General features: G+C 38.8%; 1 protein-coding gene across 5 annotated transcripts in view; it reads left to right on the top strand.

Moving 5' to 3' along the window:
• Nucleotides 1–14,992, top strand: part of cnot2 (CCR4-NOT transcription complex, subunit 2) — a 139,118-nt gene that overhangs the window by 113,734 nt on the left and 10,392 nt on the right. For 4 of the 5 annotated variants that reach the window (XM_070900211.1, XM_070900210.1, XM_070900213.1 and 1 more), the window contains 6 exons: nucleotides 424–489; nucleotides 5,452–5,576; nucleotides 7,193–7,313; nucleotides 7,430–7,586; nucleotides 8,744–8,805; nucleotides 8,923–8,972. In XM_070900211.1, coding sequence (XP_070756312.1) covers nucleotides 424–489; nucleotides 5,452–5,576; nucleotides 7,193–7,313; nucleotides 7,430–7,586; nucleotides 8,744–8,805; nucleotides 8,923–8,972 — 581 coding nt within the window. The remainder of the gene's footprint in view (nucleotides 1–423; nucleotides 490–5,451; nucleotides 5,577–7,192; nucleotides 7,314–7,429; nucleotides 7,587–8,743; nucleotides 8,806–8,922; nucleotides 8,973–14,992) is intronic. The other variant, XM_070900214.1, reaches the window with a different exon arrangement.

The raw sequence follows: 14,992 nt of genomic DNA, 5'->3' as shown, positions 1-14,992 counted from the left end.
AGTATGTCTGTTTAATTTAGCACAAGCTCATCACTTTCAGAAATCCTCTATTTTTGCTCAAATCTGGTCTCCTTTTGAAAATGGGCACGTCAGAAACCATTTGTGTCTAAACACTTGAATCACCTCAATTTAACACACTTTATTGGATTGTCATTAGGTTTTTCGTCAATCTTTTTGCAATAAGTCTGCTGGAAACAGCTGCCGTAATACACTATCTGCGTAAATGTTAAACATTAATTTTGCCACCTCAATAAATTGCTGCATTTTCACTCAACTTGAATTAGGAACGTTGTCTTATCTGGCCCTTTTGAAAATAGGTGTGCTGAAGAACTAGCGTACATACGTGCAGGACTTCACCTCAGTAAGTTTAAAAAAACGCTTTTAGATTTTAACCAAACTTCATAAGTGACTTCCTCTCATCAGACACTGGGTTCCTTTCGAAAATGGGCATGCTGGGAACTGTCCGTGTGTCCCGTCTTCAGAAATCAGGTAGGGACCTTCATTGTCAAACGGCACCAACATTCATTTAAAAAAATGTCTTGACCTATGTGATTTTAGTTAAAGCACATTCAAAAATGAAGTTTTTTTTAAACCATGTTCTGATACTGATTTGACACAGAAGGAAAGCATCCATGACTTGATAAGAGTTCTGCAGCAGCTTCTTAAAGTAACTGCACCAGACTAAATGATTGGAAATCCCCCAAAAATGTTAATGTTGAATACAAAACTTAAAATGTTGTTCTTATGCTGTCAACTATTGATGAGAATGGTTAAGCTAACATTTTGATTATTTTGTACTGTGTTTTAGGTTTAATCATTTGCATCCTTTATGAATTGGCGGTCAGTTAAAGGCATTGTCTTAAATCTACCAGTTGCATCACAGACAGTTGCCTGTTCCCTGAAAAATTAAAAACATTTTAAAACAAGAATTTAGATGAAGTTGATGTATTTTCATCACCACTGGAGTAGTTGCTTTTCTAAGCCTGATCTATCTATAAAGAAATTCAATATGGCTGTTCCTACCATATTGTGTTTTGGTTACTCCAACGACATTAAAAATTTTAACACCACCAAATTTAATGCCTTAAAAAAGGAATATAAACTCTAGTGATTATGTTCTTTCTTTCATGGAACATTTTCCTTTATTTTAAGTGTAATTGTGATGTTGCTTTAGCTGTTACTGTAGCTAGAACACAGTTTGCTCACTGATTTGAGCCTGCTGAGTTACGCTCAAATGTATATTGCTTTGTAGGAATTACTAACCTATATCATTGATTCAGGCTTTCATTTACACTTCGTGTGACGTTCTCAAAATACCACTTGGATCAGGAGGGATGAACTTTAGACGTGGAGTATTCTGTTATAACCTTTTACCTGTGACTGTTGGAGAAAAGATGTGGCAACTTGAATGCCCGAAATAAATGAGCGCAAGATACTTAGATAGAGGATTGAGGAAAAACTGAGGTGGGGAGGGTGAGATTGAGTAATGAAATCAATGACTTTGCTGTTTGGAGTTTTGTTTCCCTTTAATTTATTATGTAGATTACTTTGGGAAAGAGATTTCTGCGGTGAAATATAAAATACCAATTCACCTGCGTTGGTCTTTTTGTCATCTCACTTCTTTGATAAATGTTTTTTGTACCATTTTTCTTACAAAGCACATCATATTTAAAAAATTGGATTGCTGTCATGAAAATAAAGTTGGCTACCCTTTTATTAATGTAGTTTCAATAACTGCGGTCCAATTTTGCATCAAATTTCATGCATAGACATACTCCATTTTAATTACATTCTAAAAACTGTGTGGTACTGAAGCTCAGCTCGGCTGTATCTGCCTTTTTTTTATAATATCCTAGCAATATCTTGTCAAGTTTCATAGACTTGCACTAAATTAATTTCGGATGTGCGTGCTGATGTGTTATGTTGTATTCTTCCTTTTGTTGGCACAAGTGATTCTCTTAACTTGTCTTGCTTGAACAAACAATTTATTATTCTTGCATGTATTAAATTTTTAATGTTAACTTCGATATATGACCATGAACTTAATGCAATCCATTAAGGCAACATTTCAGTTCATAATATTCTCAAAATTTCTATGACATAGTCGTGCAACAAATCACTATAAACTGCAATAGAAACTCAGCCAATTAATTCTCCAAATTTCAGTCACCTTGCTTTGCAACTATAAACTTTCTGGTAACAAGTCTTGCTTTGCAACTATGTAACTTCTGGTAACAAAACTTGCTGATGTGGGAGGATTCTCTTAGTTTTCCCCAATGACTTGAATGCCCAACGGACTCTTCTCTCTTTCTCTCTTTCTCTCCCCCTCCCCAAATCAATTACTCATTCTGGAAATAGCTGTGTTCTGAATAATGTTTGTATTAATTTAGAATTGCAACTTACAGTATCTGTTGCATGTTTTGTGTACATTTCATTATATTTAAGCCATGGTGAAATAATTCCATAGCTGCCTCTTTCAGTAAGTTGTATGTCTAGGTAATGATAGTGCCAGGATTTCGAACCCTCCCCATCCCAAGCCTAGAATTTAAACTTTTAATTGCACAGCAGGAGTACAGATAGAGTCTCATTGCAATGGAAATTTAGAAGAAATGTATTTGTGGAGGGTATTCTCCATTGTATAAGAGTTGAGATTATGGACTTAAATAGCAAATTCTTTGGCTGCCCTAATTGAAGTTGGATCTATACTCAGCAACAGGAAATGTTAACATATATGGATGAAAGTGATGTGCTTTAAAACCCAACACAAATTATTAATCTCTCTAGCTTTGTTTTAAATGTTACACTTCCAGTAAAGATAGCTTCTGGGTTTGAATCTACTAAAGGATATACTGTGTTTGCTGATTACAATCTGCACTCATTTGTAGGCCAAAAAAAATGCCTAGTTTTCCAAATATATCAGCAATTCATTCTGAACACATAAATAAAATTCTGCTGGGTGCATTATTGACTGAAACCGAAAGTTTGCATGTTAAATTGCAGTAAGTCATTTACATTTGCAATTTTTTCTTTCAACAATAAATCAACAATGATTTATATACATGTAAATAGATGTTGCATTCTTAATTTTTTTTTGGGTTGGGGGTGTTGTTTTGAACCTGTACATACTTACTAAAAAGGATTATGTTGCTGAGGTTCTTCCTATTGCTGGACAAGACTGAATAGTCTAGTACCAGGAATTACAGTTCTAAATTTTTGTGTCAGGTACAATCTCTGGGAAGGATAAAGTAAATCCATTTTAGCCAAAGGATTAGTTCATAGTTCATGTAGAGAATACTGATGATTAGCAGTCACTACAAATTGAGTGTTTTATAATGGGAGCACTATTAATTTGAGGTGATCCTTATGGGTTCAACATAACATTAATGTTTGGATATTTTAAACAATATTTGGATAGTTTCACTAGATCAGGAGTTGCATTCCATTCACTCACATAGCATGTGAATTTGAATGAAGTATTTCTGCACTCGATCGGTGTTTGTTCACTATCATTAGATTCCACTGTATTCTGAAAACATGGTACATTTATATTTCTGACACTGAATATAGTATTTAACACATCCCAGTGTATCTGCTTTTAAAAAAAGAACAAATGTTGGGCTTTTGTGTATTATGTTCACCACCTTAAATTTCAGCTGTTATTTGTGTCTGTGATTTTGTCTGTTAAAGTTGAATTTGGCCAAATTCTTAATTTTAATAGTTCTCATTTTTTTTTAAATGTGAATACTATATTAAAAGTTTTGCATATAGCATGCACTTCCTGTAAGCATCACACTGACCAGTCGTCACACGTTAGTGGATCCTTTCATTTGCTGCAAGCAGCAGCAGGGGAGATCTAGTGGTATATACTGAATTGATTGTTAGGAATTGTAGGTGCTGAGAATTTGAAAACAAGTTTTGTATATCGTGACATAGTTGATTTGAATGAAAGAGGGATAGCTATTAAAATGAGTGTTTTTATAACTGATGAGGAAAGATGGTGGACTAATGTAAATAAGTTATCTGTTGATGTAAATAATGCAGTGTAGTTGTTAAAATGGCCTCCCTGCTATGGTAATAGCTTCATTTAAGGTTTGGTGCAAGTGAGAAGCTGTAGTTCACATGTGGGAGCTTTTAGCCAAGTTCCACTCACGCACAGAGTGAGGGTACTAGAGAAAGTCTTTTGATTGAAGAGGGTCACTAGGGCATCTTTTTCAGGTAAGAAGTTTGAATGGAAATATATGCAACATGTATTCCTTTTTACATTTTTAATTATTACTCGCCAAACTCCGGTGTTGCTAACACTTAAAGTCAGATGACGTCTGTTTTCTTAGGATGTGAACATTATACCATGTAGCATTCTATTGCAAAGACACAGCTATGTCTGTTCAAGGCCACAAAGTCCAACTGCTGTTAAGTAAACACAGGGTAAAGTCAATCAGAGTTTAATTGTAGATTGAAAGGTGCAATGACTGATTTTCTCTTTTTCCAAAATTTTTGGCATCTGGAACAAAGTGTGATGTCTGATGTGTGACGGATATGTGCTAGATGCAATACTTTTATTTCTTTATTTACTAGTGGATCTCCCATGGCACTGTCAGGTTGGCACTGGCAGCCTTGCACTGGACTTTTGGAGCTGGCCTGAAGAAAATCATATGGTATCCGCTTCAAAAGTGCAACCTAACAGGATTATAGGTGATTCTTAACAATGAAGCAGGGTTTTGAGTATTTTGACTTGCTGTAATATTTAAAGGTGAATCAGTGGCTGCTTGGGAGGGAAAGTTGCAAAACTCTAATTCAGTAGAGGTTCTGATGACCAGAAGACTAAAGTTGCAGTAGCAACAGAATCCCGACATATATTAAGTCTTTGTACATTACTTAGTAGTTGCTTTTATTTAACATAAATTGCAACTGTCATTTTTTGTTAATTTTAAATGACTGGTGTTACTGTTTATTTGCTTTGGAGCTATAAAGTGATTAAGTGGTCTGATGAATCAACATGATAATCCATTCTAATCTAACTGAATGGATATTGTTGAGTGGCCAAAACAAAGTCAGATTTCTTGCAGTCAACCTTTTAAAGGCTGTCCGTTTCTCTCTCATTGGCACGGGACCAGCTGTGTGGAATTCCTGCAGCACCGGCCAGTCTTTTGCATTGATGATTCCACATCAATGCTGGAACCAATTTAGCTGCTGGGTAGGTTGAGTCTGCTTGAGATAAGTCCCTTGCTCAAGGGGATTACTCCCTTTGAGATGTTTTGGCAGTGAGGGGATTTGAACTGGGGAATCCATGGTTGAAAAACTAATATTTAAAAACAGGACCATATGAGCCTCCAGTGCAATGGTGTAAATAGGTTGATCGCAGTTAACAATAAGAAACTACACATTCAGTACATATTACAAATGTACTATAACGAAATTTGAAGCTAACATGGCTCTGTTTGCGTGATGTAGTTGGGATGGTGACAAAGCCAGCAAATGAACAGTCCCAGGACTTCTCAATCCATAATGAGGATTTCCCGGCACTTCCTGGCTCCAACTATAAGGATCCAACTTCAAGTAATGATGACAGCAAATCTGTAAGTATCTGTGAAAAATTTTAACACTAAGGATCTGTTTAAAACTTGAAAGCTGTATCATGTTTAATAATTGCCACTTAAGTTCAGAGCTGTAAAGAATTGCAAAAATACAAATTCTTCGAACACAGTTTGTACATTGGCGCTCTGTCATTTTTATAGGTGACTAGTTATTTCAGCAATGTACAGAATTGCCAGTTGAAGTTTATGTTCTGGAAAAAGAACAAATAATAGGTTAGGAGAGCAGACAAGAATACCTAAGGCTTTGCAGTCACTTGTTGAATTATTCTAACTGTAAAATTACATGCAATTATATAGAATTTACAGCACAGAAGCAGACCATTCAGCCCAACTGGTCTATGACAGTGTTTGTGCTCCACAAGAGCCTCCTCCCATTCCACCTCACCTCATCCTATCAACATATACTTCTATTCCTCATATGTTTATCCAGCTTCCTCTTAAATGCTTTGACACTATTCACCTCAACCACTCCATGTGTCACTGAGTTCCACATTCTCACCTGTCTGAGTAAAGAAGTTTCTCCAGAATTCCTTATTGGATTTATTAGTAACTATCTTGTATTTATGGCCCAAACCTTAGGACTCTCCCACGAGTAGAAATAGCTTCACTACATCTACCCTATTGAAAATAAATAAGTGAATGTATTTCAAGGCAATTGTGCTAATCAACAAAAACAAAGTGGCAGAGCTCACCAGCATTAAGACATACTCTTGGGTGCCTTATTACCTGAGTTTATGTAATTCACAATTACTCAGATAATGAAACAATCTATGCCTGCTTGCAGCAAGACTTGGACAGCACCCTTGGGCTGATATAGCAAGTGACATTCGTGGCACAAGTGCCAGGCAACGATCATCTCCAACAAGGGAGAATCTATCCACCGCCCCTTGATATTTGATGGCACTACCATCGCCAAATTCCCCACCATCAACATCCTGGTGGTCACCATTGACCAGAAACTCAACTGGACCAGCCACATAAATGCCAAGGCTACAAGAGCAGGTCAAAGGCTGAATATTCTACAACCCATTCACCACCTTAAACATCCATTTCCTCTACCACCATAACACTGTGGCTCCAGGGTGCACCATCTACAGGATGCACTGCAGATACTCACCAAGGCTTCTTTGACACACCTCCCAAATCCACGACCTCTACCACCTAGAAGGACAAGGGCAGTAGGTGCAATTGAACATCGTCACCTCCAAGTTATGCACACCTAGTGCCATTCCTTCATAGTCACTGAGTCAAAATCCTGGAACTCCCTCTCTAACAGCACTGTGGGAGCATCTTCATCACATGAACTGCAACAGTTCAAAAAGGTGGCTCACCACCACTACCTTAGAGGACAACTAGGGATGGGTAATAAATGCTGGCCTTGCTAACAACGCCCATATCCCAAGAATGAATTTTTAAAAATCAACACTTTACCAGGAAGATTACATTTAGAAATGTAGAATCTGTTTGATATAAAGTAACAGTTTCATTTAATACTGGGATACTATAACTTGTATATAAATATAATTTCATTATTTTAAGTTTGCAGATTTTCTTCAGTGCTGCTTATCCATTACATTTTATTCATATTTCAATTACAGAATCTGAATACACCGGGCAAAAATGTATCCAATACAGACGGGCCCAAATTTCCTGGCGATAAGAGCTCAACGACGCAAAACAACAATCTTCAGAAAAAAGGGATCCAAGTGTTATCTGATGGTGAGTGTTTCTGTTTATCGTCAAAATTATAACTTACTTGGAAATAGCATGGAATGCGTTGAAGAATAATATATGTTGAAAGATCACTTTAGTGTTTTTTTTCCCCTCTTATTCAGGACGAGTTACTAATATTCCTACAGGAATGGTAACAGATCAGTTTGGAATGATCGGACTGTTAACATTCATTCGAGCGGCGGAGACAGATCCCGGCATGGTACATCTCGCATTAGGCAGTGACTTAACAACACTAGGCCTCAACCTAAACTCTCCAGAGTAAGCAGCATTTCTACATTTGTAGCTATCATCTTCCTGCTATTTTTTAATGCTTAGATCAGTTGCATAATGTGGAAAGAGGACTGTGTCATTTTTCCATAAAGTCACATTTCTGTTCACATTTTCAATAACAAGCTTGCTGAACTGCCAGGTGAGGATGCAGCTATTCAGTTGAGAAAAGTTTATAATACTTCAAGTTGTATGTAAACAAGTAAATTGATGCTGGTGGAAAAAATATCATAGAATGGAAGAACCCAAAAGTATGCTGTAGCACATGATCTTACAATAGTGTCCTCAATTCTATGTCCTGCCACGTTAAATTTATAAAATTCCAGTCAGTGCACTTGCTGTACAATGGCTAGAAAATGTTCCTTTTAATAAAAAACATTAAATTGATATAGATAGTAACCAGTACCCCAGAGCAAGTTATAGATGCAAATATAAAAGCTTTATATAATGCTTTTAAGCTGCTCAAATGCCATTCTTGCAGTTTAATGTACCTTTTGAACCTCTGTACTGAAATATAGCCTCATAACTTCTCCTTGAATAGTTTGTATTTTTTTTTCCCAAAACTATGCATAAGGATATACTTAACAAAACAGTTTTAGGTGTTTGAGATATAAATGATGCTATTAGCTCTTCTTTAAACTATTTTAAATTGGAGGTGTGTCTTTTGTGTATCCTGTTTGTTGATTAGGCCATCAACTTTGCAAAATGGCACAAAAGGATTTCACCTTGTTTAACCATAGTTCTATTTTTGTTTTTGACTGGAATGTGCGCTCTAATGTTATGACAAATGAGTTGCATTTTGCTAAAAGCATTGTTCTGGTTCTGGCCTGTACGCTTGTGTCTTGACCATGCTGCTGTGGGGAATTATATAAATATAGATCTGACCATGCACACTGTTGGGAATTGCTTCAGTATTAGCTTACTTTGCTGTTTGGCAGCTGAGAGAAGAGCTCCCTTTTTTTAAATGAAATGTTGAGCCACATTGCTAGAGTAGCTTCTGATTCTTCAGTTAAGAAATTCATCAATATTTAAAGAAATGTTGAAATATACTTTCTGTAACATGGGTGCATAGAGTCACATTTAGTGACTCAGCATTTGGCTGTTTGTTAGATCAAGAATCTGTATGATTAATTGTCAGTATTTTACAGAAATCTCTATCCCAAATTTGCATCTCCTTGGGCATCAGCACCCTGCCGACCTCAAGATATTGGTGAGAATAGCTATTTTATGATTGTCATTGTAAAACACAGTGGATCTCTAATTTGTTTATACCTTCAAAAGCAAAGATACTTTTAAATAACTGAGCACCAATGATTTTATTCCACAGATTTTCATGTTCCATCGGAATATCTAACAAACATACACATTAGGGACAAGGTGAGTGTAGATGTTAAATACTAGAAAGTGACCTTAAGTAATGTCGATAATGCAATAATTTTTATCCATCTCAGAAAGCTGAGGTGATAAAAGCTGCTTAAATGTTAAGTTGTATGTATTTCTGGATCTATTTGTTCTTTGTTGAAAACTCCTGAGAGATGGATATTACTGCCAGTTGCTCCCCAGTGCCTTGGTTCATAAATGGACTGCCCAGCTTGCAACTGAGTCATGCAAGCAGTCCCTTTATTCAATCCCCAGTATGTGCCGCATTAGTTAATCTCAGATTGGGACAGAATGAGGAATACTACAATTGATATCAGTGCCTGAGCTTGAAATAGGAAAAATTAGGCAGTGTTCCAGCCCAAATTAGAAATTACAGATGGATGGATGTTGGATGAGAATAGTATTAGATGTGGCTGTGATGTAGCTTGCAGCCTGCTAACACTCACGATCTAAGCCCACCTAAAAAGAATAACCTCCGTGGCAAGGTACCACAGGGAACCCAGCATCCATGGCGCAGATTCGGGTACGAGTTGTGTGTTCAGGAGTGTGGTTGTGAACCTGGAGAGGCAATACTGCTGCTCTTTTGTTCTGTTTCTGCTCAGGATGTGGCTGACTCTGGCAAAGTTGCATATTGCCCATCCTTCATTTCCCTGAGAAGGTGGTTGTGAGCCTTGTACCGCTACAGTCCTCATACAGGTGATGTTCGGCAAGCAAACTGCAAGATGTTGACGCAATAATGATACATCACCAAGGCAGGATGGGAACTTTGAGATTATGCTGTTCTTGTGACACTGCTGCTCTCATCCTTAGATGTAGAAGTCATGAGACTTGGGGGTGCTGTCGAGGTAAGCTTCGCAAATCGTTGCAGTGCATCCTGTGGGTGGTATGTACTGCAGCTACAGAGTAGAGAGGACAGAGGCAAGTGGTTCAAGGAGATGGAGAAATTAAACCGGGATGATCTGAAGTTGTAAGCACAGGGTTAATGTTAAATGGCAGAGTAGCTGATCAGGAGTTTGATTGTTGTGGCTGCATCCATCCAGGTGAGTGATGAGTGTTACATCACACTCCTGATGTGAACCTAGTAATTGAAGATTCTGCTGTATAGTCTGAAATTTAAAATTGAAACGTGTTGATTAGAATGTGTTTCTTCCATGTGGGATGAAGTACATTGTTCTAGGAGATTGGTTACAATACTGTTTGTCATGTTATATCATCTTAACCCTGAGCATACTGTAAAGTGGTATTTTTGCTAAAAGGTATAGAGCTAGAGATTTTTTCTTTTAGTGTTAACATTGGTATCTGCCAGAACAATCAATTTGCTTTTTTCTTTAATACCAGGTTATGGTCAGAAGTGACAGAGAATTATTGTACTGATGGATGCATGGAATAGCTTCGTTTTATATTGTATGCAGAACAATATGTAGCCAGAAGTGATCACAGGTCTTATTGCATGTTCCACGCATTGTGAGCAATGAATCCATAGCAAAAAAAAGACTTGCATTTATATAGCGCTTTTAACGACCACCGGCGTCTCAAAGTGCTTTACAGCCAATGAAGTACTTTGAGTGTAGTCACTGTTGTAATGTAGGAAATATGCATTAATCAAAGAGCACCAGCTGAATCTGTAACCTTTTCACCTTAATCCTTCACTAAAGAACCGGCTGTGGATTTACCATTCACATCTCTGGTTTGAGATGCCTAAAATTTAGCTTGCTTGAACCATCTTAATTAACAGTTGCACAAGTCAACCACCCTTTGAGAGACACTCAGCATGCTACTGAGCAAGTGAATTATGCTGCCAAATGCATTTAAGGAGATATCAGACAGAAAAATTGAACACTTATTAACACAATTAGCACTCTCCAAAGTTTATTCTGTTGTGTCATATGTGTAATTAACTAACAGACTTCGTAACCCTATAGGTACAAAGGCAGCTTTAAACGTGTCACACTAACTCAGCATTGGTGACTTAGTACAAAATAACCTTACACTTAGATTGGCATGAAGTTGGCATGGTTAATTTATGTTAATATTCCTTGTATAGCTGACAAATTAAAAGCATCAAACAACAAGTCTGCCAGCTATATTTAAAGTCTGTGTATTGCTGCTAAGTTCACAGCTTGTTCTCTTACAACTTTCTCCTTCCAGTCAATGTAGTAGAGTTGGCAGTTTCGTCTCCCTCTGATTACTTGAGTTCACCTCTGAGGAGGTCAGCATAATGAATCTTTATCCATAGATATTTTATCAATTTCTTTCTCGTCATCTGCCTATTCTCTGGGTAGATCCAGCCTTGCACATCTGTGGTTTTACCTGGACTAGAGCCAATTCAAATTTGTTTCCTTGTGCTCGGAGTCTGAACTCTTGCATAGAAGTAACATATTTAAATATTTGCCACTCTCTGGCTAGACTTCTTAGACATCAAGTCTCACTTTTAACACTATTGGATATCTTGTTTCATAAGCTATTCCTTTCTGGGCCAATTGAACTTTCTCCAGATTTATCCAAGGCTCTCTGAATTCTTGTAACTTTTCTTTCTCATACCATCAGTCTGAAACATATGAACTCTCAACTACCTAGCCTTTGGTCCTCCATTTTCCACAGTACTTCTGCAGCTGGCGATTTACTCAACCACTCACTCCACTTTGATGCCCTTGTCCTCAGTAACACCCTTACTATCTCCAATCCTGGTTGTCCCTCCAGTATGACCCCCAACTTTGCTCCCTCGAGTCTAGATGGTGCAGAGTTGAGCATATCTGGCGCACAACTGGTTTAGCCATCCATGGAAGAGGTGTGGATGGACCACAGCAAGCACTATCGGGCCACGCTTTCATCTTCCAAACCCGCTTACTACTACAGGATCATCCCGGTTTCTTTACTCCACTACCACCTGTATCCTTAAACCCTTCTCTACTCTCACTTCAGTGCGAGGTGCTCATGAACTTCTTGTCACTAAACTTCAGCTGCCTCTGATACATTTCCCCCACCCCCTTCCCTTAGACCTCAGCCTGCATCTTTCTCTAGTTTATCTTCTGTTTCTCCTCTCCGAGCACATCTTGTCCATGAGCTCCACCTTCTCTTCCCTTGATCCTGTTTCACTAGACTGCTGACCACCCAATTTCCCTTTCTGGTCCCCATGCTCGGTGACATTGTAACTGGTTTCCTCTCCTCTATTACTGTCTCCCTCCTTTTCAAAATTACTGTCATCAACCTGTCCTTTTTTTTAAAAAAAACATTCAACATCCTTGCAAATTACCACCCCATCCCCAATTTCCCTTTTCTCCAAAGTTATTGAACATGTTGTCGCCTCCCAAATCTGTGTCCTTCTCTCCGAGCAAGTTTCGACCCCACTGAAACGACCCTAAAAAGTCACAAATTTGATCTTCTGTAACTATGGTGCACTATCCCATCTTGTTCTTCTCAGTATCTCTGCAGCCTTTGACATGGTCAACTACACCATCCTCCTACAATTCCTCTCATCTGTTGACCAGCTGAATAGGACAGCCCCTGCTTGGTTTCACTCTTACCTGTCCAGTGATAGCTAGATCACCACCAGCAGTGACTTTTCTTCTAGACTCACAGTTACTACTGGAGTCCCCTAAGGATCTAGCCTTGACCCCTTTTCTTCCTCATCTGCAATTTTCTCCTTGGCGACATCATTCCGAAAAATTGGGTCAGCTTCCACGTGTAAGCTAACGGCATCCAGCTCTATCTTTCCACCACCTCCATCAACCCCTCCACTGCCTCTGTGTCGTCAGACTTCTTGTCCAACACCCAGTCCTGGATGAGCCGCATTTTTCTCCAGTTAGAAACTGGGAAGACCAAAGCCATTATCTTAAGCACTCGCCACACATTTGGTACACTCACCACCAATTCTATCTTCCTCCCCAGCATCAGCCCATCTGCTGCTGATGCTGAAATCTTCATTCATGCCACTGTCTCCTCCAGAGTAGATATTCCTCTCCTGACCAGCCACCTATCCTCCAATTTCCATAAACTGCTGCCTGTATCCCATCCTGCACCCAGTCCCACTTATTCATCACCCCTGTCTTCAATGATCTACATCAGTTCCCGACCCCCATAAAACTCAAATTTAAAATTCTGATGCTCATGTTTAAATCTCCATGGCCCCTCCCTATCTCTAACCTCCTTTAATCCTACAAGCTCCCACTCCCTCAAGAACTCTCCATTCTTCCTACTCTGACCTCCTGTGCATCAACCTCTCCTTTTGCCCCACTATTGGCGACTGTGCCTTTAGCTCTTTGCTCTAGAATTCCCTCCCCAAACCTTTCTACCGGTTTACTTCCCTCTCCTCCTTTAAGACTCATCTCTTTGACCAAGCATTTAGGAACATGGGAACAGGATGAAGCCATTCAACTCCATCATTGAATTAGACCATGGCTGATCTGTGTCTTAACTCCATTTACCTGTCTTGGTTCCATATTCCTTACCAAACAAAACAACAATCTATCCATCTCCGTTTTGAAACTTTCAATTGAGGTAGTGTCAACAGTTTTTTGGGGGAAGAGTTCAGGATTTCCACTACCCTTTTTTCTGAAGAAGTGTTCCCTGACATCAGCCCTGAAGAGCTTAGCTGTAATTTTAAGGTTATAGCCCCTTGTTCTGGACTCCCCACCAGAAGAAAAAGCTACCCTATGAAATCCATTAATTATTTTAAACACGTCAATTAGATCACCACTTAATCTCCTATACCTCAGGGAATGCAAGCCCAGCCTATGCAGCCAATCATCGTAATGTAATTCTTTTAGCCCTGGTTTCATTCTGGTGAGTCTGTGCTGCACCAGCTCAATCTATCCTTCCTGATGTGCGGTTCCAAATGTGGTCTAGCCAGAGCTTTATGCAATTGTGGCATAACTTCCAGCCCCCTTGAATTAAAGGTCAACAATCCATTAGCCTTTTCCATTATATTTTGTACCTATCCACTGGCTTTTAGTGATTTCTGTACATGGGCCTTTAAAAATGTCTCTGGTTCTTGACAGTTCCTAGCTTCTTAACATTTAGAAAACACTTTATTCTATCTTTCTTGGGTTCAGAGTGGATGACCTCACACTTCCCCAGATTGAACCCCATCTGCCACAGTTTTGCCCACCTACTGTCCCTTGAAACTTTCTGCTCCCATCTGCATTATTGTGCCACCTAACTTAGTGTCATCAGCAAACTTGGGTATACGGCTCTCTATTCCTTCATCTAAGTTATTGATAAATAGTGAAAAGCTGAGGCCTCAGTATGGAGCCCTGGGGAACACCACTAATCACATCCTACCAATTAGAGTACATTATACCTACTCCCAGTCTCCTACGTCCCAACCAATTCCCATCCCATGTCAATAGGTTGCCTCCAATTCAATGTGCTTCCATTTTTGCCAACAGTGGGACATTATCAAATGCCTTTTGATCTCCTCTCCTTGCATCTCCTCATTTTCTTCTGATTATGCTTCTGTGAAGTGCCTCAAGTGCATTTCTACATTAAAGTCACTATATAAATAGAAATTCCTGTTTAGTATGAGAAACCCAATGGCCTGGAATTTGCAGTTGTAATGATGGCAAAACTGTCAGTTTTAAACAGTAATGACGGGGAATGCTAACAGCAACTTCTAGCTTCTGCACATGCGCAGTTAAACATGGAAATCTGGAAGTTGCTGTTACCCTGCTCCTCCACGGGGAGCGCTGTTGCAGTCTTCACAATTACAAATCAACACAAAATCAGTGATTTGACAGGAATTTCAACTTTTTACGCACTGTTCTTGCGTTTCTGAACAACATTTATCCCCCAGCTGACACTACCAAAACAGATTAACAGGTCATTTATCTTGTAGCTGTTTGTTGAGATTTTGCTGTATGTAAAATTGGCTTCCACGTTTGCCTACATTACGACAGTGAATAGAGTTCAGAAGTATTCATTGGCTCGGAAACACTTTGGGACATTGAGCTCGTGAAAGCCGCTATATACATGCAAGTTCATTGTATTCAACTCCACAAGGTAATACCATTTTTTTTCCA

Source organism: Pristiophorus japonicus, chromosome 15 (assembly GCF_044704955.1).
Source record: "Pristiophorus japonicus isolate sPriJap1 chromosome 15, sPriJap1.hap1, whole genome shotgun sequence".
NCBI classification, from domain to species: domain Eukaryota; kingdom Metazoa; phylum Chordata; class Chondrichthyes; family Pristiophoridae; genus Pristiophorus; species Pristiophorus japonicus.
This window is presented reverse-complemented; position numbering and strand designations above follow the sequence as displayed.